Source organism: Danio rerio, chromosome 12 (assembly GCF_049306965.1).
Source record: "Danio rerio strain Tuebingen ecotype United States chromosome 12, GRCz12tu, whole genome shotgun sequence".
In the NCBI taxonomy this organism is placed as follows: Eukaryota; Metazoa; Chordata; class Actinopteri; order Cypriniformes; family Danionidae; genus Danio; species Danio rerio.
Window position 1 is genome coordinate 9999362 of NC_133187.1, and position 25620 is coordinate 10024981.

Consider the following 25620-nt stretch of genomic DNA (forward strand, 5'->3'; position numbering starts at 1 on the left):
GGCTGTTTTGCTGCAGGAGGGACTGATCCACTTCACAGCATAGATGGCATCATGAAGAAAGAACATTATGTAGAAAAATACTGAAGCAACATCTCAAGATATCAGCCAGGAAATTAAAACTTGGCCACAAATGGGTCTTCCAAACAGACCATGACCCTAAGCATACTGCCAAATTAGTTAAAATGTGCTTTAAGGACAACAGAGTGAATGTTTTGGAGTGGCCATCACAAAGCCCTGATCTCAATATAGAAAATTTGTGGGCAGAGTTGAAAAAGCTTGTGCGAGCATGACAGCCTACAAATCTGACTCAGTTACACCAATTCTGTCAGAAGGAATGGGCCAAAACTCCTTCAAACTATTGTGAGAAGCTTGTGGAAGGTTTCTCAAAACATTTGACCAAAGTGCTACAGTTTAAAAGCAAAGCTAAAATATACCAAGGAAATGTGTGTAAACTTTTGACTGTCTAGAAATTAATACATATATATATTTTTAATTCTCTCATTATTCTGGCATTTAGCAAATGTAAATAATTTAGGTAATACTAACGGAGCTAAAATAGTAAACGTTTAGTATGATTTACCATCAGACATTTAAAAAAATTGGTGATTGTCCTTTTTTTTGGACTTTATGTAAACTTCTGGTTTCAACTGTATATGATATATAATGTACAACACATACTAATGTCTCGCAGTGTTAACAAAATAAACACTATTACCACAAAATAATTAATAGAGAACAATTTTATTAATTTCCTCAAGGTTTCTTCATACACGTTTGGATCTGTGTATACAGTTGGTGGAGAAAGGTGCATTACAATACAAGACCAAGAAAGAGAGCAAAGAGAAAGTGAAGGTAAGGGAGATTTTACAGGGCAAGTCCATGTTGGCCACAATCAAACTGGCCAAATCAAAAAGAGGGAGAATTTGAAGATTACCCAGAAACCACCTCTGGTATTTGGCCTTATGTTACATTACATACAGACAACAGTGTCAAAAAAAATTAGAATAAATAACAAAATACTTTTTTTTCTGAAATTAACTGATTAGCGGTCCGGCCTTACAGTATATCTCATTCCCTTTCTTTATAGTTTCTGTAGGTCAAGTTTACATTCAGCATGCAGGTTTATTTTACAGTACCAAATGCTAAGTGTTCATTTGATGGATGCGATCAGCAGATGATAAAATATATGACTAGCATTCTGCTTCAGAAAATGTACGAAATAATTAATAGGAAGGTGAAAAAACAATTCAATTAATGTTACTATATTTGAGTGCATAAAGGAATATTTCCAAAGCATCGGACACATGCTGTCGATCACCACAGAAAGCATTCAAACAATGAAATACACATCTTGAGTTCTACTGTAAGCGGATTTCCATTAACAATTCATCACTTGCTGTTTTTACAAACTTGTATAGATTACTCCTATAAATTTATCTGATGTATTCTGTCATAATGAACAACTTGCCTTCAATATGCTGGTTTTAGCTTGTCCAGGTATAATGCTACTTTGATTTATTTGAATACTTAAAGGTAAAATCAGCCAGATTTTTCCAATGAAAGCAGGACTGTTCCAATTAATTAGTCTGCTTAAATATTACGTTCGCCTGTCTTTATTTATTTAGTTTTTTCAAAGATTGTTTTACATTACATCTTGTAAAATTCTTTGAAGCAAGTTGTTTTAGATTATAATCCAATACAATTTGATGTATGAAAGCCCATTTCTGCCACAGGATAAAATAAATAAAGAAATCAAAATGTAAACATTTTAAAAATATGTAAAATAAAATAACGACTTTTTCAGGTTTCTGACTCTCATCTAATTTCAACAATTAAATGTCTAGAAGCAGAGCTTATATTTTCTTGCATTTAATAAGATTTTACAGTTGATTTTTTGGTCAGTTTTGTAAATTTTTAAAATCGTAAAAAAGAAGATGCAGGCTGCTAAAAAGTAAAAATAAAATGAATAAACATATTCATTAAATAATAATTTAGTTTAATCATTATAAAAGCATTAATCAAATAAAATTATGACTTTTTTATGTCAGATTAAACTTGTTTAGTTCATTGCAATTTTAACCTTCCAAAGTGTACAAATTTTAATTGCAAGATACAAGATCATAACTCTGAAAACTTTGAATTGTGAAACTAAAATATCTTAATTGTGAGGGGGAAAAAGATAGAAACGTCAGACGCTGACTTGAAATTGCCAGTTTGAAACTCAAATTGCGAGATTTAAGAAGAAAAGTCAGAATTGTGAGATAAAATAGTGACTGCTTTTATTATTTCTCTTATTTTGAGGTGGAAACAAGCTTTCATATGGATGTCCATCACAGATATACTAAAATATCATCCAACATTTCATTTTAAAATTACATATGGAACCCCGTTTCTACCACAGGATAAAAAGTTTAAAAATGTAAACATATTACGATTAAACAAATTAATAAAAAAATGAATAAAACAATTAATCAAATCAAATGACGACTTTTTATGTCAGATTACTGATTCTCATCTAATTTTGAAAATTAAACTTATTTAATTCATTGCAATTTTGGCTTTCCACAGTTTACAAATTTTAAATCGCAAAAAATGTGAAAACTTTGAATTGTGAGACTAAAATGTTCTAATTGTGAGCGGAAAAAGCTAGAATCGTCAGAGGCTAACATAAACTTGTAGGTCTTGAACTCGAATTGCGAGATATAAACTCATTTCAAGAAGAAAGTCAGAATTGTGAGATAAAAAAGCGACTGCTTTTATTATTTCTCTTATTCTGAGGTGGAAACAAGCTTCCATACGGATGTCCATCACATAAAAATTTTTATTTCATCCAACATCATCGAAAGTTATCAATTAGCTGTGAAACCATGTCATATCTTAAGAAATACTGCAGCATTTTTATTATAATTAATCTAATTTTGAGAATTAAATGGATTTAATTCACTGCAATTTTGGAATTTAAGTTTACAAATTTTAAATTGCAGAAATTTTGAAAACTTTGAATTGTGAGACTAAAACATCCTTCAAGAGTTCGCACTTAGATATGCTTAGCATTTATAGTAGGTTTGGCATGCTGTCCCGGGAGAGAACCCTGAGCTCAGAGATATTTGAGCCCAGGGTTCCCACCCGGTCAATAAGCATATCAGAAGATCCGAGATCAGGTAGGTCTCGAGAGCTCCTCCTTGGAAAAGGGAGGAAAAGGAGGAGATGGGGTGGAAGGGGGGATTCTTTCAAAACGAAGATAGAGCAGTAGGGAGAAAATGATCCATTTATAGTAAACTAGGATCACTCTGATTAGATTATTGCTGATTACAGATGAGGGGCCAGTCGTGCTCAATCATATCACGTGCTCCTCTCGAATTTAGTTTATGAAACTTCACTTATTGTAAGGGGGAAAAAAGCTAAAATCGCCAGGCGATAACATGAAACTGCAGGTTTTGCACTCAAATTGCGAGATATAGAATAATTTCAAGAAGAAGGTCAGAATTGTGAGATAAAATAGCAACTGCTTTTATTATTTCTCTTATTCTGAGGTGGAAACAAGCTTCCTTATGGATGTCCATCACAGATATACAGTAACATGGTAAAACCGTGTCATATCTATAGAAATCCTGACTCTCAAAAAACAGAAGTGATGAATTGTTAAGTCTGATCGACGGCTCGCCATCACAGTTCTGGATACACTTGTTGTCCCTCCCTCCCCCTCTATACCACTTTTAGCCTTTCTAAATGGCTATATTTACCCTCCAGGCCGATCATGCTTGTACTCTTGTTCTGACACACACACACACACACACACACACACACACATAAAGTGCACAAGTGACCATTTGGAACAAAGACATATCAGGCAATAAAATGTGATTTTGGCTCCAGTAAAAACTCTACGAACTGTAAAAGTTGTGAGTTTTGATTTAAAATGATGTCGAGAAAAAGTCTGGCACAACGAGTTGGAGTTTGTGGATGGTGAGAGATTTGTGGATACTCACACGCACACATACGCAGAGAGAGAGAGAGAGAGAAGTGCTGCCTTGTATGAACAATAAACAGATTAAAAATGTAAGGCATAGTGTGACAAGTGTTCTGAAGAGAAGGAGCTTAATAACATTGCTAAGAATATAAGCTGTCAGGTTGCTATAGTAATAAATGTGTGTAAATGTGATGCACGACAAGCTCAGATTGCACAGCAACTAACACACGCACACACACTCACAAACACACTCACTTTTTTATCCATTTCCATCAACTCTGGTGGAAAACCAATCCTATGTAATATTTTCATTGCAAAGGCATTCTTGGTGAAAGTAAATCAAATTCACCCCTCCCCCCCAACCCGCCCCACATCAAAACAATAAATAAAATCAAACAATCAAAATAAAAAAGCTTCAACAAAAAGCACAAAGTGATTTAGGATATATAAAACTGTATGGAAATGAAAGATAAAGCAGCGACTTCAGAGAAAAATCATGCTATAAAATCCCTTTCGAAGATTTACAAGGAAAAAGTCTTTTCAAGATCTCGATTCTAGCCACTCTCCTTAAACCTATAAAAAGGAATAGTTCACCAAAAGCAATGTCCCAGCGAAACACAAAGGGAGACGTTTTATAGAATGTTTATGCTGTTCCTGTCCATACAAAGTAAAAACTTGATCAAGTAAGATGTGTGGTGCTGATACTAGCCACTCTCCTTAAACCCATAAGTAGGAATAGTTCACCCAAAGCAATGTCCAATTGGAACAAAAAGAGAGACGTTTAGTAGAATGTTCATGCTGTTCTTGTCTAAGTAAAGCAAAAATATAGCAACCAAGATATATACAGTTGAATTATTAGCCCCCTTTGAATTTTTTTTCTTTTTTAAATATTTCCCAAATGATGTTTAACAGAGCAAGGAAATTTTCACAGTATGTCTGATAATATTTTTTCTTCTGGAGAAAGTCTTTTTGTCTTATTTGTTTCATTTCGGCTACAAAAAAAAGCAGTTTTTAATTTTTTTAAAAGCCATTTTAAGGTCAAAATTATTAGCCCCTTCAAGCTATATATTTTTTTCGATAGTCTACAGAACAAACCATCGTTATAAAATAACTTGCCTAATTACCCTAACCTGCCTAGTTAACCTAGTTAAGCCTTTAAATGTCGCTTTAAGCTGTATAGAAGTGTCTTGAAAAAGATCTAGTCAAATATTATTTACTGTCATCATGGCAAAGATAAAATAAATCAGTTATTAGAATTGAGGTATTAAAACTATTATGTTTAGAAATGTGTTGAAAAAAATGTTCTCACAGTTAAATAGAAATTAGGGAAAAAATAAACGGGGCTAATAACTCAGGGGGGCTAATAACTCCGACTTCAACTGTAACACTGCAAAATGGGTAACTAAAAAAGGCACAATTTTTTCATTTACACTAGAAATGGTATAGTTCTTGGAAAAAAAAACAACATGGTTCTCGTCATGGTTAGTTTTTTTTTTTTTAGTTTTGAAGTGAGTGTTTGGAGTGTTTTGGTTTGACTGGATTATGTGATTCCACATTATAAATTCCTCTCTCTCTATTCTTTTTTTTTTTTTTTTGAGAAATTGGCTGCAGCGTTTGTGTGCTTGAAAGAGAGAGTGTATGCAGGGTTTCTACAGGTTTCATAAAGTCAAATTTAAAACTTTTAAGACCACTGCAAATGAAATTTCAGACCCACACAAGGCTAAACGCTAAAGATTTTATCCAACATCCCAGTTATTAAAAACCATTAAAACACGTGTTATTGTAAAGGAGATAGGTAAATCATATTAGTAAATCAAATTAATAAATAAACTTTTATTTTGTTGTTTTTTTTTATAATAATGTTGAACATTAGTCAATTAAATTTGTATGTTTAAATTCAGCCTATATAAATTGTTTGCAACCACTTTATCTTTGAAAAAAGGATTTACTAATTTAGTTAAGGTAAGTGGCTGCAAACAATTTATTAAGGCTGAATTTAAACAAACTAATTAAATTTAGTAATTTAGTTACTTTATTTGTTTGTTTAAATTCAGCCTATATAAATTGTTTGCAACCACTTACCATAAGTTTTTAGTAAATCTAATAAATAATTTTTTCAGTGTGTAAAATAGGAAGATGTGCAATGCTAGAGCTTTGATGTAAAAATATCATGAGTTATGTTTGTCCAATCAATGCTTCTAATGGATTAGTATTGTACCCAAGAATACCTTTTTACAGGTAAACCTAGGTCAATTTTGAAGAATAAAATAAGATTCAGTTTTCCCAGGAATGTGTTACACCAGGTTATATATTCCACAAAAAATACTTTAAGGCCATTGTCATTATATGAACTATTCCTTTAAATCTCCAGTGATTAAAGTTAATTAAAAATGGTTAAAAAGTAAACAATAAAAATTATGGGTAACTTGATACGCACGTCAACAAAATGCCTAATCAACCATAGTCAGTGCTGGGAAATCAGAGAACTGTAAACAGTGAAAAAACTAATGAACACTGTCGCCGTCTGCTGGTCACTCCTGATATTGCACCTTAATGAGTAAAACCGTCACGCGTCTCAGAAACAGAGCACACACTGCTCACTCATAACCCCTCCTGAGTTCAGCACGCTTATAATAAACACATGTTTTAAAAGTAAAAATTGATCTCAACTCAGAATAAAATTCACTTCAGGGCTATTAAGTCACACAGCACAAATGTAGACGGATATGAATTGGAGATATGCAAAGGTAATTGTTAGCAATGACGGTGCACCTCTTTAAAAGTGTGCCATGTTGATAAAGTGGTTAAGAAAGGCTAATTTTCTTCTCAATCGAAGGCAAAGCTCAGTGAATGCAAATATCAATCAGGTTTCGACTATTGTAAAGTGGCACATCTTTAAAACCGGACCAAACGACGACCAGTACAACGCAAAAATAAAATAAAATGATAAAATATGGTTTTAAAATATGGTAAAAACTAAATGTAAACACAAGAAAATGGTGAAATTGGAACCCCAGGACATGTGCCGGAAAAACCACTGCCATGAGGCCTGGCTCAGTCCGGCTTGCACTTGCCCTGATGGGAAGGATTTCATAGGAGGGGTTGTGGTTCTGAGACTGATTCCTCCTAGTCCAGTTTCACTCCAGGCTTCTCTGTGTTCAGGAGGTGAAGGCTGTCGTCTATCAGAAAACTGCAGAAACAGAAAAGCAAAGACAAATGCAGACTGTAAAAAAAGTTGTAAATAAAAATGATCTTTTAAATAAAAATGAAACAGTTTGCATTTATAAAGTGTGTTTCACACAGGTGAGTGGTTTGACAAACCACCCGTACAAACACTCTTCTCTCTATAGAACTTAATTCTCTGAGCACTAACAGTTCTTTTGTATAATTATCACTTCCTGTGTTTTGCCTCTTCTTGTTGAATCGCTGAACGCCTCCTCAATTGTAAGCCACTTTGGACAAAAGCATCTACTAAATGACTACAAAATTGTTTAATTGATTTTGTTAGTGGCTGTTTCTTTGTAATTATTAATTAGCTGTGGTTTTACAAGCTGAATTTGAGGAATTTTTGGGGTTGTGTTTGAGATGCTAAAAAAGATGAAAGCTGAAGTTTTTACCACAAATTAGCTTCTTCCAAGTAAAAAAATATTGCAGAATCGTAAATGCTGTAATGTTTTTTAACTGTAATGTAGTAAAGTACTTGAATTAATATGTTAGAGTTATTTTATATTTGCTATGGTAATACAGCAACTATAATAAACTAAACTAATTACCTAATACTGTAGTTTACTACACCTATAGGGTACATTATACTACAATATACCACAGTTTACTGTACTAAAACAAAATTGTCATACAATATTCATTACAATTCACATTTAATACTACAGTATGCTGTAGCATTATTAACAAAGATTTGTGAACACTTTAATATGTATATACAGTAAAATACACTTTTGCTACAGTATAGTTCAAAACCACTATATATATGCATTGTTTGTCAATAACAAAGCATTTGTTAAAGGAATTAGGAACGATACTGTAAAGCAGGCACATTCAAACTCGGTCCTGGAGGGCCGGTGTCCTGCAAAGTTGAGTTCCAAGCCCAGTCAGACTCCCCTGGGCCAGCTAACCAAGCTCTTATGAGGCTTTCTAGAACATCCTTGCAAGTGTGTTGAGGCAAGTTGGAGCCAAAAATTAGCAGGATACCGGCCCTCCAGGACCGAGTTTGGACACCCCAGCTGTAAAGTGTACACTATTCTAACATTATCTAATGTGTTACTAACATCTGTTAACACATACATAATTAAACAATATGGAAGGCTCATGCTAGATTCATTAGCAGTCAACCGATATGGGTTTTTGTGAAGGCCAATGTCGATATCATGGAAAGATGGGTGACCAATGGCTAATATTAAGCCCATAATAAACTGAATTTAAAAATTGAATTACATTCAATAAATACATGTTCCCATGGTGAAAATGACATGAATATGACAGTGGGTATAAAGTGCAAAAAAAAACAATATTGGCCATGGCTATATATCGGTTGACCACTAGTCCCCACCAACCTCAAAAGCAAATCTATGCCCTTGCTGCAGACTAACATGCACGTGTGAGAGTGCACCTGTAAAAGAGGAAATGGACAGGCACAAAGCTGTGATATATCAGGACTAGTGGTCGACCAATATATCAGCCATAACAATATTTTGGCTTACCACTAGTCTTTATTAATGTCGAAATCAAATCTACGTCCTTGCAGCACAAGCAACATGCACGTGTGAAGGCGTACTTGTAGAAGAGAGAGTGTATGGGCACAGTGCTGAGATTTATCCATGCTAGAGGTCAACCAATATATCGGCCACAGCGATATATAGGTCAAACACTAGTCCCCATCATTTTCAAAAGCAAATCTATACCCTTTCTGCAGATTAACCTGCAAAGTAAATGGATAGGCACAGTGCTGAGATATATTGGGCTGAGTAATTGACTGATATATCGGTTTACCACATGTCCCCATAAAAGTCAAATGCAAATCTACGCCCTTGCTGCAGACATGCACATGTGAAGGTGTACCTGTAGAAGAGGAAGTTAATGGGCAAGGTGCTGAGATTTATCGGTACTAGTGGTCAACCGATATATCAGCCACGGCAATATATCGGTCGACCACTAGACCCCATCAATTAAAATAGCAAATCTACTCTCTTGCTGCAAATTAAATACACAAATGTAAAGGTGTACCTGTAGAAGAGAAAGTGGATGGGCACAGTGCTGAGATGTATCGGTACTATGGTCAACCAATAAATCGGCCACGTCGATATATCGGTCGACCACTAGTCCCCATCAATTTCAAAAGCAAATCTACTCTTTTGCTGCAGATGCAATATGCAAATATGAAGGTGTACTTGTAGAAGAGGAACTGGATGGGCACAGTGCTGAGATGTATCGGTACTAAGATCGACCGATATATTGGCCACGGCAATATATCGGTCGACCATTAGTCCCCATTAATTTCAAAACCAAATCTACTCTCTTGCTTCAGATGCAATATGCAAATATGAAAATGTACCTGTAGAAGAGGAACAAGCACAGTGCTGCAATATATCAGGACTAGTGATTAACCGATATTTAAGCCATGGTGATATATCAGTCGACCACTAGTCCCCAAACATTTCAAAAGAAAATCTAGGTCCATGCTGCAGACCCAACATGAGAAGGAGTACCTGTAGAAGAGGAAGTGGACGGGCACAGTGCTGAGATGCCAGACAGCATGAGCATCTAGAACCCAGAAGAGTGGAGGGAAATCCAGCAGCTCCAGCAGAGCAAGACCATGCAGTAAGAGCACCACCATCCCACACTTCCACCAGTATGGCAAGATCCTCCGGTTCAGCCAACACCAGCACAGCCACCAGAGCAGGTTTATTATGCCTATGATCAAAGAGCAGGATCAGAAGGTGAGAAAGAAACACTTCATGTAGCCCATTAATGTGTGAGTCAGGCTTTTAATGGTGTAATGGATTTGTTCCATAACGTGAAGCTGGTTTAGCGCTGATGCCAGTGATGTTTATATTGTGATATTATTTTTGGTTTCCACTCATTATGCTTTTTTTTTGTTTGTATAATCAAATTGAGTATTTTTTTAATTAATAATGCCAGGCATTAATAAATAGTAATTGAATTATACAGTTGAAGTCAGAATTGTTAGCCCCCCTTTGAATTTTTTTCTTTTTTTAATATTTCCCAAATGATGTTTAACAGAGCAAGGAAATTTTCACAGTATGTCTGATAATATTTTTTCCCTTTCTTTTATTTCTGCTAGCGTAAAAGCAGTTTTTATTTTTTTATGAACCATTTTAAGGTCAAAATGATTAGCCCTTTTAAGCTAAATTTGTTTCGATAACAAACTATCATTATACAATGACTTGCCTAATTACCCTAACTTATCTAATTAACCTAGTTAAGCCTTTAAATGTCACTTTAAGCTGTATAGAAGTGTCTAGAAAAACATCTAGTAAGATATTATTTACTGTCATCATGGCAAAGATAAATAAATCAGTTATTAGAGAGGAGTTATTAAAACTATTATGATTAGAAATGTGTTAAAAAATTCTCAGTTAAACAGAAATTGGGGTAAAAAATAAACAGGGGATAATAATTTAGGGGGCTACTAATTCTGACTTCAACTGTATATGAACAAATTTTGGTTAAATATTTAGCAAAAATTACTGTGTAATAGAGGTCTGCATTCCCACGGCTATATCGCGGGACCCGACCAGATTTCTTTCGGTGCTGGAATAAATTTCCGAATAATGTGCGGGAGCAGTCAGTAACTGGTCTTTTTTTGGACGGGAAAGGCCAGTCTAACAATATCTTTCCAGACTCCCGAGCGAGCGAGCACGTGCATGTATGTGTGTAAATGAGAGAGCGTGAAGTGGACCAAAATAATCGTGATTATGATTTTCCCCATAATCGAGCAGCCCTACTTTGAACACAATATAAATTTTATTTTGAGAAACATTTAAAATATTTTCGAGCAGTAAACACGTAAGGCTAAATAATTCAAATGAACCATTGACTTCTGCTGTCTTTATTTGCTTCAAAAACACAGATCTCTTTACAATTTTAAACGCCATCTTTGGATATCTTTTCTGCGGGAGATACTGTTGTCCTAAAAAACAAATATAAAAAATTCTACACATACCTTAGGAACGGTATTACAGACAATTTTGCTTAATTTTCAGTTTAATTGGACCCAAGAAGAGGAAAAAAAAACTAGTGGAAATTTGGCAGCAGCACCTGTGTCTGTTTGACATGTCATTTGAGATATATCACAACTGGGCCAAAGCAGGGTTCAACGCTAAGGATTTTTTCTACTGGCCCGATTGGGCCAGCGGTTCAGATTTTTACTTGCCCTGCGAATATTTTCACTGGCCCCACCAAAAAAAAGTTAAGTTAATAGATATTTCTTAGCCACATGTTTTTAATATTGTGTCAAAAATGTGTTTTGAATCTAGAATTTTTATATTTTTTAAAATGTTAAAAAATGTATAATGAGCATATCTTCGCATTGTACCCACGTAAATGTCTGCTTCCAAGACATTCTTTTAGCCTCATAAATTCATTTCGCTGTACTGGTTTTTACCAGGTTGCAAAAAAAACGACATGCTCACAACATCCAATCAGATAGAAGGAACCGAAAAGCAACATGGTGGTTACGACATCACTGAGAAGGCAGCATTTAAAGGCTTAAAAGCACAAACTGTTTCTCGATTCTAAGACTGCATTCATATTCAATTGACAAATAGTCGCAGACAAATTGAACTCTTGTGACAAGGCACTACGAATCGGGCCAGTAACAATTCTGTCTACTGTCCAGAGCGCCTCGCATGCTGGCCCCGGGCCACCGGGCAGTCCTTATTGTTGAGCCCTGGCCAAAGAAGAAACTAAGTTGAGGGGAAATTGCTAATTCTCTTCAAACCCAGGAGAGCAAATATGTAAATTTTCTACCCCATTAAAAGTTTCTTTCTCATTATGTAGTTAATAACAAAAGATATACGATGTGGTTGTGAGACGTTGTTTGGACAAAGTTGTCGGCGATTCTTCCTACTGTAAAGTCATGCAGTGTGAAACCCCCTGTCGCCGATCCATCTTGCAGTGTAAACAAAACAGCGAAAAACACTACCCAGACAGTCATGCAGTGTGAAAACATCTGTGAAACGATTACTTCGAAAATCATGCAGTCTGAACTGGGCATTATTTTACTAAGATAACCCTGCTTTACACAACACCTCACCTATAGAGGCGTTGGCAGCCATGTTGTACCCATAGTCAAAACTGACAAAGGTCAGATAAGACACATGAGATGTGAAGGCCAGAATGAGCAGAACTCCCACCATGCTGGAAATTGCCGGTCTGCGCAAGCCCAACGTCCTGAAACACAAACATTAATCCTCAAATCACCATCATTACCGCATAATCCTCAACAGTACTACATGTTATCCAGATCACACACCTGACACAGCACAAGTAGATGGAGTAGAGAATGACAGCTGACGCACAGAAGTAGTCCATCTTCTACAAAACAAAATGACAAAATGGACTCATTTATAGGTTTATTAGTAAAGATCATGTGAAGAGCATGAAATGTGCCGTTTTTATTTAGTGTTTGACATAATTTCAACTGAAACATGAAGACAGGGTGGGGCATAAAGTAGATCCTCCCATTAAAAAAATAAAAACAGCTAATAGGTTGTTTGCGATCACGTGGATCTGGTGACACGCGAAATTCAGATGGATGGCAGAAAGTAAAAACTGAATAGGAGATGTAGAGACAAGTCTGTATTTGTGCGATTTATACCATATTTCAAAGGAGAGGTAAATAGAAAACAACCACTTATGTTGGACATGATCCTTATATCATGAAGAGGGCAGAGTTTTCTACTGAACTAAAATATATTTATAATAATAATAATAATAATTCCTTACATTTAAATAGCGCTTTTCTGGGCACTCCATGTGCTTTACACATAGGGGGGAATCTCCTCATCCACCACCAGTGCGCAGCATCCACCTGGATGATGCGACGGCAGCCATTTTGCGCCAGACCGCACAGCACACACCAGCTGATTGGTGGAGAGGAGACAGAATGATGAAGCCAATTATGATATGGGGAGGGTTAGGATGCCATGATGGGCAGAGGCCAGTGGGCAGAATTGGCCAGGATGCCAGGGTTAAACCCCTACTCTTTTCGAAGGACATCCTGGGATTTTTAATGACCACAGAGAGTCGGGACCTCGGTTTAACGTCTCATCCGAAAGACGGCGCTCACTGAGCAGTATAGAATCCCCGTCACTATACTGGGGCATTAGGACCCAAACAGTCCGCCCCTGCTGGCCTCACTAACACCTCTTTCGGCAGCAACCTAGCTTTCCCATGTGGTCTCCCATCCAGGTACTGACCAGGCGCAGCCCTGCTTAGCTTCAGTGGGCGACCATGTGAGAGTTGCAGAGAGCTACCTGCCGGCTTAGTTGCCTGTCACTGAGGCGGTAGATACTGTATAAGCTATTACGTTCCATGAAAAAATACTATAGTAAACACTTTAGTGTTTGGAAGCATACTATAGATAATTACTTGAATTAAACTGTCATAGTAATTATTGCTGTTGAATAACAAACTTTAGTAATAAACAAATTATTCAACAGGCTTCAGTTTTCTATGCTATTGCATTGCAACGCACCACAGTTTACACTAACATTACAGTATTTATTACAGTTTACCATGCTGCAGTATTCAGTAACATTCATTAATAAAGAGTTGTACACACTATACACTTTACTTTGTGGTTCAAAAACATGTTTATTATATATTACTATAGTTTTAATTATGCAAATATCTTTCAGAAATCACAAAATAACTAGTGCTGTCAAAATTAGTGCGGTAACGGATGCGATTAATTTGAAATAATTAACGCGTTAAAAAAATATATGCAATTAAAGCAGTTGCGGTTTTTTTATTTCATGTTGTGGCTGTGGTGTGTTCAACATGCAAAGAAATATGGATAAGACGAAGTAAGCACTTTTTTAAGGCAAGTTTCAGTATAAAATAATTATTGTCGCATTACCAGGCTCTCCAGCGTTCAGAGTTTCATCAAATTTCGTATGTTTAATTTTTAACTTTCGACTTTTGTTTTAATGTAATTTGATACCGCATGGCGAACGGAAAGAAAAACCTCTCGCTGTTTTTACATGGTAGACCCTTAATAAGAGTATATACACAAACACTTTAAAGTATTAATATAGTGGCCTTCAAAAAAAGTACTTCATACTTTGCAAAAATGTACATACAAATATATGGATGGAAACAGTAATTAATGTTCATCCAAAGTACAATTAGTCTAAAACTACTGAAAAGCATCTCTTGAAAGCTTACCTCTGTTAGATAGGTGTCTCTTGTGTGGAATACAGTAGACCAGAACCATGCATTCAGGGAAACCTGCAGAAAGAGACACATACAGGGTTGAGCACAATACATTTTCTTTGGGCTACAACAGCACTTAAAAATGTCTATTTAGCTTTTTATTTAATTATTGATGTTTTGATAGCAAAAAAAAAACAATTAAAAAAAGCAAAATATGTTTGTTTTCAGACATTGAATGGATCACATATTACCATCACACATTAAAATCAATCACCTAAGTTGAGAATTTTCTTGTCGCATTTTGAGGTAATCTGTGCGTCACTGTCAACACTGTCCCCTAATGGTTGGGAGCATTTCTGTTGTGTTGTGACTTAATAGCATTAGCTATGTTTCCATCCAAAGATGCAAATCAATTTAATTTGCAATATCGCATGAAAGATATAATATCGCATAAAAGATTTGCGAATAATGCTACATTTCCTTCCAATGGATCAAAAAGAACAAAATTGTGACTTTCTGATAAACATAACCTGTGCGAATAGATAATAAATTACTTGCACCTCAGAAGATGAAATGCAATGAACATGCTGTGGATTTTTGAGGCGTGAGATGCTCTTTGGGAGTTCAGAATGCTCAAGACAGAACTGGATGTAGTAATAATAATAATATAATAATAAGAAGAATAATAAGAAGAAGAATACTGAACCACGGTGATGATGTTCAGCTTGTTGGTTTGGCCATTGCACAGGTTTTTAAGATCACATGATCTTTTAAAAAAAAAAAATCCCATTTAAATTTTTATTAGACAATCTAAAATTAACATAAATAGGTGGATGAAAACATAACTACATGTTGTATGCTTTTGTTTTTTATGTTGTTTATGTATATAGTATGTAAGCTTTTTTTTTTTTTAAATGTGTTGTGAACTTATTTCATTGTGTTAAGAGACTATGGGCCCTATCATACACCCGGTGCAATAAGGTGCAAGACGTGTTGGGTGCGATTTGTTGGCATTTTTAGACCAGCACAACTGTAATTTTCATATTTTGCACCCCTTGTTTAAATAGTAAATCAATTTGCACTACTTTGTGCACTCATGGGTGTGCTGGTCCAAAAAGGAGGTGTGTTAAGGCGCTTTGTTAGCACTTTGTAATTTTAACAAACTAAAACAGACCACGCCACTGACCAACTAAAAGCTGGTCTAAAGTTCAAGGTAGAGCACGTTAGCTATGCACCTATACAGTCCAAATGCTTACACATTGCTTAAGACACACGGGATGTACAGCAATACTCAAATATCTTTACATATATGAACCATTAAAGGATTAAAATGTTACAAAACTATTATTTACTAAATAAATATAAAAAACTCTACCTGCATGCCTCCTTCACCTTAATTTTATTTATGACAATTTACAATATGCATTTTAATATTTTTTATATTATTAGTAGTGTTATTTATTATATGCATATTTATATGTGTTTTAATAAAAACAAGCTTTGTCCAAGATTTGTCAACCTGTCTGGTTTTGGAGACATCTGCATCACCATATGGGGCATAAAAAATTAACTCAGCTTTTTACCACACTTCATTATTATTGTTCATTTATTTGTTTGCTGAAAATTAGAACTGAATTAAGAAACACTTTTGAAACAAAACTTTTCACTTAACAAACGAAATTAAATATATAGGCTAATGGATGTCTTCAGAGGAGTGCGTACAACACTGTTTCCTTATCCACAAAAAATAAAGGAGTAAAGAGTAAAAGTAAAGAGCAAGTAAAGAGGTTGAATGAAGGAGGCTCATCCTTTATCCTTGCGCTGCAGATGGTCTGTTTAACTGCTTCCTCGCTAGTGAAGACCAAACGCCAGGGTGCAAACCCTATTTTTTCCGTACTTAAAATAGCAAAAGTGGATGCAAACACGCCCTTAATGCTTTTGCATTTTGCACTTTAGACTTTGCGCCATGAACGTTAAAACAGGGTTTAAAATGTTTGTAATTTACAACTAGTTACAACAAATCCCTTAAGGTAGAAAAGTGCTAATTTGCTAATTATCATAGTGAATGATATTTGCTTCAATAAAGAGGTTTGACACAATCAGTGAGAATCCTGCAATACGCAGAAACATTATATTTATTGGCTTACTTTGGTCTACTACGTCTTCGAGATAAATCTAGCTGTAATCACAATTACTGCTTGTCTCATTCAATTAAGCATAATTGTCAGTGATACTGGCCCCGCTGAGATAAAAATGGCTTTTTCATTTGACATTTTTATTATCCTGCATTCATAACAAGCCTCCAAAGCCTTAATGCTTGCTGTTGCCAGATGTCAAAAGTCTAAATCTCCCAATCACAGCTTTTCCCCCCAATGTTTTACTTTATCTTCCAAACTGGCAGACACACACGCTGCACTGCTGATGATCTGATCTGAAAACAGCTGATTCTCAATCATCTGCTTAAATGAAAGTGTAATAAAGGCAGTCTGCATTCTATCATGAAGTTGCTTGAGCTGTTTTCTGCATCTAAAACTGCAAGAGACTAACTGTGATAAATCCTGGCATGAATCACAAGTAAAGTGTTTGTGAATTTGGTAGCTAAACAAATGCACTTAAACAACCTCTGTGCCACAATGTAAAACATTCATATCATTGCCATAACTGTAAAACATTGGCATAATTTATTTTTACTGGAATTAAACATTAAGAATGATATAATGTCAGCTTTTTTGTAGCACAATGTTTCCTACATAAATTACAACAAATATAATTTTCCTTATTTTTTCCCCATTAGTTTTTCTAAGATTGTATTATGCTTACCATGTATGTGGGACTCTTATTTTGAAAACCAAATCTGCATAATAGAGCTCTCATGCATCTCATCTTATCATAGAGACGGGATTTAAATAAGGTCATAAGGTCTGTTTAATTGTATCTTTTGTTAGTTTAATATTTATACTGTGAAATCTACCACATATGTTTGTAATGAGGCAACAAACACATGTAATCTGCTAAATATAGTGGTTAATGCATGTTTATGCATCATGCAATATCACTCAGCTCTTACTCTGAGTTCAAGGAAAACAACTTTCTGTCTCGGTTTTGTATACATTAAATTTTTTTTAAATACAACTCTAAATACAGACAAACGTCATTAGAGTGTGCACAAAGCAGGAGAATGAAAACAAAGGAAGCGCCATTTTTAAATACACAGCCAACACATAACACTGTAATAGTATATACATATAATAATAAACCATGGTCGAACAGAGCTCCTAACAAACCTTGTCATCTTCTTGATGAACAGCCACAAAGCTAAAAAGAACACAACCTGCTGTGTCCTGTTGTTGTTTACGAGGCCGTCTAAAGCATGAGTAGTTTCACTTCCTCAAGAGAGCTTATGTGCACGCTGCATGTTTATATTTGAAATAACGAACGTAAGTGTATGTGTGTGTAAGTTTTGAGTTTTTTTATTTGTGATTGGTAACATTTCAGAGACTGTGATGGACTGTATGTGTTCATATATGTTTATATATGTTTATATATATATATATATATATATATATATATATATATATATATATATATATATATATATATATATATATATATATATATGCAGATGTTACAGTAGGCAATTTTGCACTTTTATTGATCTGCAGCTATAACAAAATCCTATTCATAGAAAGGTTAGTAATTAACATTTATTTACACATAGGTATTTATGTATATAAAGCATTTGTTCAGTAAGAAGTGCTTCTCATTCAATATGTGAACTTCAAACGAAAATCATGTCGACTGCAACTTTCTGTCGAACACCACACACCAAAAGGGTAGCATTTGGCAGTGGAAAACACTAGCCGGATAAAGGTGACTCATACCAAACCATACCACTCGGTGGAAATTAGGAATTATTTAATTCACTCACTCATTCTAGCTAATATAAACAAACCCCTTCTCCACTACTTCATTTGAAACGATCATGTGTCATCTACTCAATATTTTAAAATATTTTAGACAACTTAACTATGATTATTTTGCACATGTATATTTCAGAGTATACTGTGTGTGTGTGATTGTGTGTGTGTGTGTGTGTATGTGTGTGTGTGTGTGTGTGTGTGTGTGTGTGTGTTATGCTGTGTTCACACCAGACGCTGAACACGTGAATAAATCGCACTATTCATTAAAAGACGCATGAACATTTGGAGTTTACTCGCTTCATTCACACATCAAATCCGCTTCATTTGAGCGTCAAATTCACTGAGAAATAGATGCGGATTCGTGTCCTGGACAAGAAAAAGCTCCTGATTGGTTAACGCAGCGCGAATGTCCGCTGAAGTTCAGATTTTTCAACTTGAGCGATTTGCACGAAACACGCATAAGGCGCGTCAATCGTGCAAAACGCTCAACTCACGCTGCTTCCTTCATGCGTATTCATGTCTTTGCATTGACTTAACATGTATATAACTCGCGCCTGACACTTCTTCCACGTCGTGTATGATTGCAGCATTAGGCATGGGACGATAACCGTTTTAAGGTATACTGCGGTTTGGAAAAGGTTTTAAAACCTCCAAAATTTTCCGCTATGCTGTTCCTATGGTATGTATAAGATTTTTTATTGTTTATTTATTTATTTTTTATTGTTTTGTTTTGTTTTTAGAACAACAGTATCACCAGCAGAAAATATCCAAAGATGCCATTTTAAATAGTAAAAAAAATCTGTGTTTTTGAAACTAATGAAGACAACAGAAGTCAGTGATTGATTGAAATTATTTAGCTTGACATGTTTAGATACTGTCCCAAAATATTTTAGAAGTTTCTCAAAATACAATACATTGTGTTTAAAGCAGAAAAAAAAAGTTGTTGTTTTTAACCAAGACAAAACCTTTTTATCCAAGGTTATCATACCGTCAGAATCTTATACAGGCCCATGCCTAGTGTGTGTGTGTGTGTGTGTGTGTGTGTGTGTGTGTGTGTGTGTGTGTTTGTGTACGTGTTTTTGTGACATATCAGGACACAAATCTGTATAATGACATGGGTATGACACAGGTATTACAAAAAGGAGGTGAAATATGAGGACAATGGTGATGTCCACATTTCTCAAAATGCTTATAAATCCTACAGAATGAGTTTAATCAGAGAGTAAAGCTGCACACAGTCTCCATGGTTGGGTTTAGAGGTGGGGTGGAGTGAGGGCATTAAAAATTTATGGTTTGGACAGTATAAAATGAATGGAAACCTATGTAATGTCCCCACTTTTCACAAAAACAAACAAGTGTGTGTGTGTGTGTGTGTGTGTGTGTGTGTGTGTGTGTGTGTGTGTGTGTGTGTGTGTGTGTGTGTGTGAGCAGAGCTCATTAAAATTCACAACAGTTCCAAATATGGTCAAAACAGAGCTTTCCATTCTTGGGTAATTCCTGTGGTTACAAATGAGCCTACTCATGTTTCTGGATCATTTTGGCAATCAACTAAGCCACATGCCTGCAATGTAAATATCAGAGAACAACTGAACTTATTGAATCAATGCATCCATAGCAGCTTTAAAAGTATTTAGCAAATGTAATATAAAAAAAGCATATGAGTTAATATTCTGAATATTTTGCTTATGCGAAATGCAAACAAATGAACTGTAACAAGGAAATTCTCATGAAAAATAATGTCTTTTCTGAACTCTTTCAAATCCCTCAATTATAGTCTTCAATTACCATAGATTTCACAGGATCTGAAATGCAAATAATCCCCATCCAAGGTTTTCCAAATGGAGAAAATGAGCTAGTATTGCATTTTTAAGGATTTCATGAATCTAACGTAATGATATATACAATTTCTTTAGCAGCAGTTTATATTTACAGCCATAAACTGATGTCATATTAAATAAGAAATTATTGAATGATAGATAACAAAAAATAAAACAATATAATAAATAACGTGTGATGCATTATTACACCTCCAGGCACAACAGGTGCCAATAGTAACCAATAATTCTGATTGTCAGTTTAACTAGTACTGTGTGGCACAATGCACTCATTTAGCATGAATAATGCTGCAGGAAACTGTGTATTTTCATAAGTTGTTCCTTCTAACTCAAAACAAGAATGCAGAAATTCAGGAATCACAAGCGAAAACAAAATGTCAAGGAAGTTATTCAGTTGCAGTTTTTTTAAATGACAGTTAAGAGACTTTCTCACCAGTGAGAAGGCGGTGATGGTGTGGTACATGGGGCTCTGGCGAGGGACTGCGCTGCGGTACCTCAGCAGCATTAGCAGACATGCTAAGCCATTTAGCAGAGATGCTAGTGCCGATGCAGGTTCTTCAAAACATAGGAAACGGGCAAACGGCCACTAAACAAAGTCACAAAAACAGAGAGTTAAAAGAATTCATTTATGTTAGAGTTTGATACTGCTGACAGTTTAAATCTGCTTTAACACTGAAACAGTTGTGCCGCTAACCTTCCCATGAAACTGTGGTATGCTGTAGCCTTCAGCCTGGTAAAGGCCCACGGTGGTCCACATGCACTGATATCTGCAGTCATCACGACACGTCCAGCCTGAAAGATCGCACACTTGATTCAATGCACAGAAAAGGCAGCAGAAAAATAAAAATTCAGACTGATAATTTAGACAATTCGTACATCTAAAATATTAATTAAATCTAATTTAAATGTTTTCATATTATGTTCTGCTATCGTATGTATTACTTACATTATATATCAGACACACAATTAATCTAAAAACTGACTGAACACACTTCGCTTAATTATAGTTTATTATGTTACATTATTTATGATCAATAGTCATTTTTAGAAATGTTTTGCTCTGGTGTCTACTACTGGTCTTTTAGTAGTATAAATAGTAGTAGTCGTTGTAGTAGTATCAATAGTAGTAGTCGTTGTAGTAGTATCAATAGTAGTAGTCGTTGTAGTCGTATCAATAGTAGTAGTCGTTGTAGTCGTATCAATAGTAGTAGTCGTTATAGTAATATCAGTTGTAGTAGTCATTGTAGTAGTATCAGTTGTAGTAGTCGTTGTAGTAGTCGTTGTAGTAGACGATGTAGTATCCGTTGTAGTCGTTGTAGTAGTATCAATAGTAGTAGTCGATGTAGTAGTATCAGTTGTAGTAGATGCTGTAGTAGTATCTATAGTAGTAGTCGTTGTTGTAGCAGTATCAGTTGTAGTAGACGCTGTAGTAGTAGTAGTAGCAGTAGTAGTAGTAGTAGACGACATTGTAGTAGTCGCCGGTGTGGCTATAGTAGCAGCATTAGTAGTAGTAACATTAGTAATTTTCTGTAGTAGTAGTTGGCGTAGTACCTGTAATAATTATTATTATTATTAACATTATTACTATTGTTGACAGTTGTAGTCCTTTCTTTCTTTTCATCATTACCATCATTACATTACTATCATTGTTGTCACTCGTTACCACTGATTGATTTATTTTTCCGTATCTATTTTATATATATATATATATATATATATATATATATATATATATATATATATATATATATATATATATATATACACATACATACATACATACATATATGTATTATATGGATGTACTCAGATTATCCACCTAGTTACCTTTACATGCACACGCACGCACACACACACACACACACACGCACACGTATTTTAATGTTGTTTTGTTCTCTTTGCATCTGATCCCATTTTGTGTACTATTTGCATATTCTAATAATATATATAATATATATACATGGTATATAATAATATATATATATATAATAACATGGTAATAATATATATAATAATAATAATAAAAAATAATAATAAAAAAAAGAAATGTTTTGATCTAAAAATAAGATTTTATGAATACAGTTGTGGGAAAATATTATTCGCTCCCCTGTCAAATTTGTATTCTTTTGCCAAGTGATGTTTAACAGAGCAAGGACATTTTGACAGTATTTCCTATTATATTTTTTCTTCTCGAGAAAGTCTTATTTGTTTTGGTTTGCTTAGGGAAAAAAGCAGATTTTACATTACGCATATTTTAAGCTCAATATTATTATGTTGGCTTGAGAAAGCCAACATGCTGTAATACTACTCTGTCTTCAAAAACAGACAGACTTTTCTTTAGTCATTTCATTATTTTAATTTTCATTTATTTTTTGTTGTTGTTTATGCAATTATTGGACTATTTTGACGGTACTGTGAGTTTTGGTTGTTGTTTTTTAATGAAACCATCATGGACCACTGATTTAGCCTAAAATATTTTTTATTTTTCTTCTAAAGACACCAAAGTCACCTACATCCTAAATGACTAAAAGCAATTACTCATTTTTGTGTGAACTATCCTCTTAAGAAAAGCATGGTCATTTAAACATGGTCTTTTTTTATAGCTCAAAAGGAAACAGAACAAACAAACAGAAAAATAAATGTATGTTTGTTTAAAAAACAGCAAAAGCTGACTGGCTGGTCCAGTCTAGTTGAACTGGTCCCCCTGCATGCTGTTATTTAACTGATTTGGCTGGTCTCCAAACGTTTCCAAAACCCCTTAAAATGTGCCCATAATCTTTTTTTCTGTGTAAAGTTGTATTTAGTAGTATTTTATATTTAATGACATGGTGCAGGAAAACTGAATTGAATGCAGTGCTTCTTGTACAATCTAAGAGCCCACTTTATATAGTATATCAATCAGGCACTGAAGATGATTTTTAAAGAAAACAGACCTTTAACAGCATACAGTTTACAGGCAGCGTTTGACCCAGCTTACTGCAACATTAAAAGTCCTTCTGCCAATCTCTACATATAGTATACCTTCAACCTGTAGCCAGGGGGTGTTCCGGTGGTTCCAAAGACCCACCACTCACTAACAAAGGTCCAGAATTTACGACCAAGCAGAATCCTCTGTTGGCTGTCACTTCAGTGTGACTTCAGCTAATTCGTTTTGGCCAGTTGCAAGAAAACATACAATCTGACGTAAGAGAAGTCTTCTTTCGCCACTGTATTGTTTTTAAATAGAGAAAACATTTTAGTAACTTTTATTCTAAATCTTTTAGTTATTTTTTATTGTAATGGCCAAACTCTGACTGAGGAAAGTTGAATGTGCTGGCCAGTTTGTTATTTTCCTAATAAATGACAATAGGCTACAGCTTTTTTTATTTTAAATCCCTGTTCATTTAAGATTCCTGTTTATTTCCCTAATAATTATGGTGTAATTAGTTTGTATTTTAAAATGTCTTTATTCTAAATATTTAGGGAATATTTTTGCCACATCGAAAATTGTGATTATGATGACCACCCAACAAGCTGATTCAGCTACAGAAAATAGTTATTAAAATGTCACTATATGTATAATGTAGTATTAAATGTAGTATTTAAATCTCATAATTGAATAGAAAACGAGACGAATAACTGAAAATGGTCAACTTTTTGAGAATAAAGAACCAGCCCTTTCACCAGGCTGGCTACAGGCCTGAATTTAGTCAAATCACTGTATCTGCAAGTTTTGTTAACCAGGAGCCTGTAGATTAATGACAAAGTTTAACTATTGTCATTTTAAAGTTTATTGAAAGTATTTCTTTAGTTTTTCTTCTGTTAAACATATCACTCGAGTTTAAAGCATTCAGGCACATTAAACAATATGATTTGTTGCTTTAACAAAGACTAATTCAGTTACATTTTTACAGTGAAGACTGTCATTTTACATTAATGTTTTAAATACTTGTGTCTGTGTACTGCCATTTATCTTACCAGACAAATATTTATTTTTTTAAATCTCTCATTTGTATGTTTTCCCCCCTAAAAATCTGGTTTAACGTAAATTTTAATCGTTTATTCAGATGCACTCTACTATAAAATCAACCCAAATATTCTTGAAGAAAAAGATAGGCATGGACCGGTTTAAGATTCTGGCGGTGTGATAAGCTTGGATAAAAATATCACGGTTTCACAGCATTGTGATGCTCTAAAATAAGTTATTTTAAAATATCTGGGTAAAAGACAAAAACTTTTCTCCCCATTGAACAAAATATATATTTTATTTTGAGAAACATTTAAAAAAATTTTGGAGCAGTTACCTCATCAGGCTAAATAATTTAAATGAATCATTGACTTCTGTTGTCTTCGGATTTCTTCACAATTTAAGACAAAATATGACAATATCATATTTTGATATCTTTGCTGATGGAGATACTGTTGTCCTTACAAACTAGAGAAAAAGTAAATTTAAAAAAATCTTACACATACAGTTGAAGTCAGAATTATTAGCCCCCCTGAATTATTAGCCCCCTTGAATTATTAGCCCCCCTGAATTATTAGCCCCCTTGAATTATTAGCCCCCTGAATTTTTAGCCCCCCTGTTTATTTTTTCCCTAATTTCTGTTTAACGGAGAGCAGATTTTTTCAGCACATTTTTAAACATAATAGATTTAATAAGTCATTTCTAATAACTGATTTATTTTATCTTTGCCATGATGACAGTAAATAATATTTGACTGGACCTTTTTCAAGACACTTCTATACAGCTTATGTGACATTTAAAGGCTTAACTAGGTTAATTAGGCAAGTTAGGGAAATTGGGCAAATCATTGTATAAAGATAGTTTGTTCTGTAAACAATCGAAAAAATATATAGCTTAAGGGCACAAATAATATTGACCTAAAATATGTTTTAAAAGTAAAAACTCTTTTTATTTTAGCCAAAATAAAACAAATAAGACTATTTCCAGAAGAAGAAAAAACACAGGAAATGCTGAGAAAAATTCCTTACTCTGTTTAACATCATTTGGCAAATATTTGAAAAAGAAATTTACAAAAGGGTTAACAATTTAGACTGAAAAACAAAATACGGCAATGTCTACACCGTTTAAGAATATCATAACATTTTCTATTAACCTTTGTGAGAAATAGTTCAGTTAGCAGACACTCAGACAGTGCTGTTGCTTATAAAAATAGGTTCCACTACCTGTGAGTGCCATGTATGGAGGCTGAGTGGACTGGAAACCGCGCAGCCGGGCCCCTGTGCAGTTCGTCCGGACGCAGTGTTTGACGCAGTCCCGGTAGACCGGCTCTTTGTCCCCCTGAGAGGCGCTGGCCGGAGCGGACAAGAGGAACGCCGCGGCCGCGAGAAACATCAGGCGGGTCATGCTGCTGTCAGTCCGGCCGCTCACAAGGCACAACAGCGCAACATCAGGCCATTACAGTGAGTCTAACGAGAGTCCTGTAGACCGAGCATGACAGTAGCTACTCGCCGCCGCTCTGACTGCTGCCTTTAT

At 34.9% G+C, this 25620-nt stretch overlaps 1 protein-coding gene across 3 annotated transcripts; it reads right to left on the reverse strand.

The window, feature by feature from the left end:
• Positions 1 to 725: 725 nt before the first annotated feature.
• Positions 726 to 25620, reverse strand: pgap3 (post-GPI attachment to proteins phospholipase 3). 3 transcript variants are annotated; one of them, NM_001114591.1, is given in 9 exon segments: positions 6667 to 7160; positions 9694 to 9898; positions 12264 to 12400; positions 12483 to 12544; positions 14399 to 14461; positions 20575 to 20727; positions 20836 to 20933; positions 25311 to 25477; positions 25534 to 25620. In NM_001114591.1, coding segments are annotated over 9 exon segments (951 nt in total). In that variant the 5' UTR covers positions 25536 to 25620; the 3' UTR covers positions 6667 to 7096.

What these genes read in the sequence shown, in the direction of transcription:
- pgap3 (XM_005156045.6), bottom strand. Translation starts at nt 25,491, where the DNA reads ATGACCCGCCTGATGTTTCTCGCGGCCGCGGCGTTCCTCTTGTCCGCT. An exon ending in TACCACAGTTTCATGGGAAG is followed by an intron (nt 20,728 to 20,835) that starts GTTAGCGGCACA and finishes GACTTTGTTTAG; the next exon opens with TGGCCGTTTGCCCGTTTCCT. An exon ending in CCATCACCGCCTTCTCACTG is followed by an intron (nt 14,462 to 20,574) that starts GTGAGAAAGTCT and finishes CTCTTTCTGCAG; the next exon opens with GTTTCCCTGAATGCATGGTT.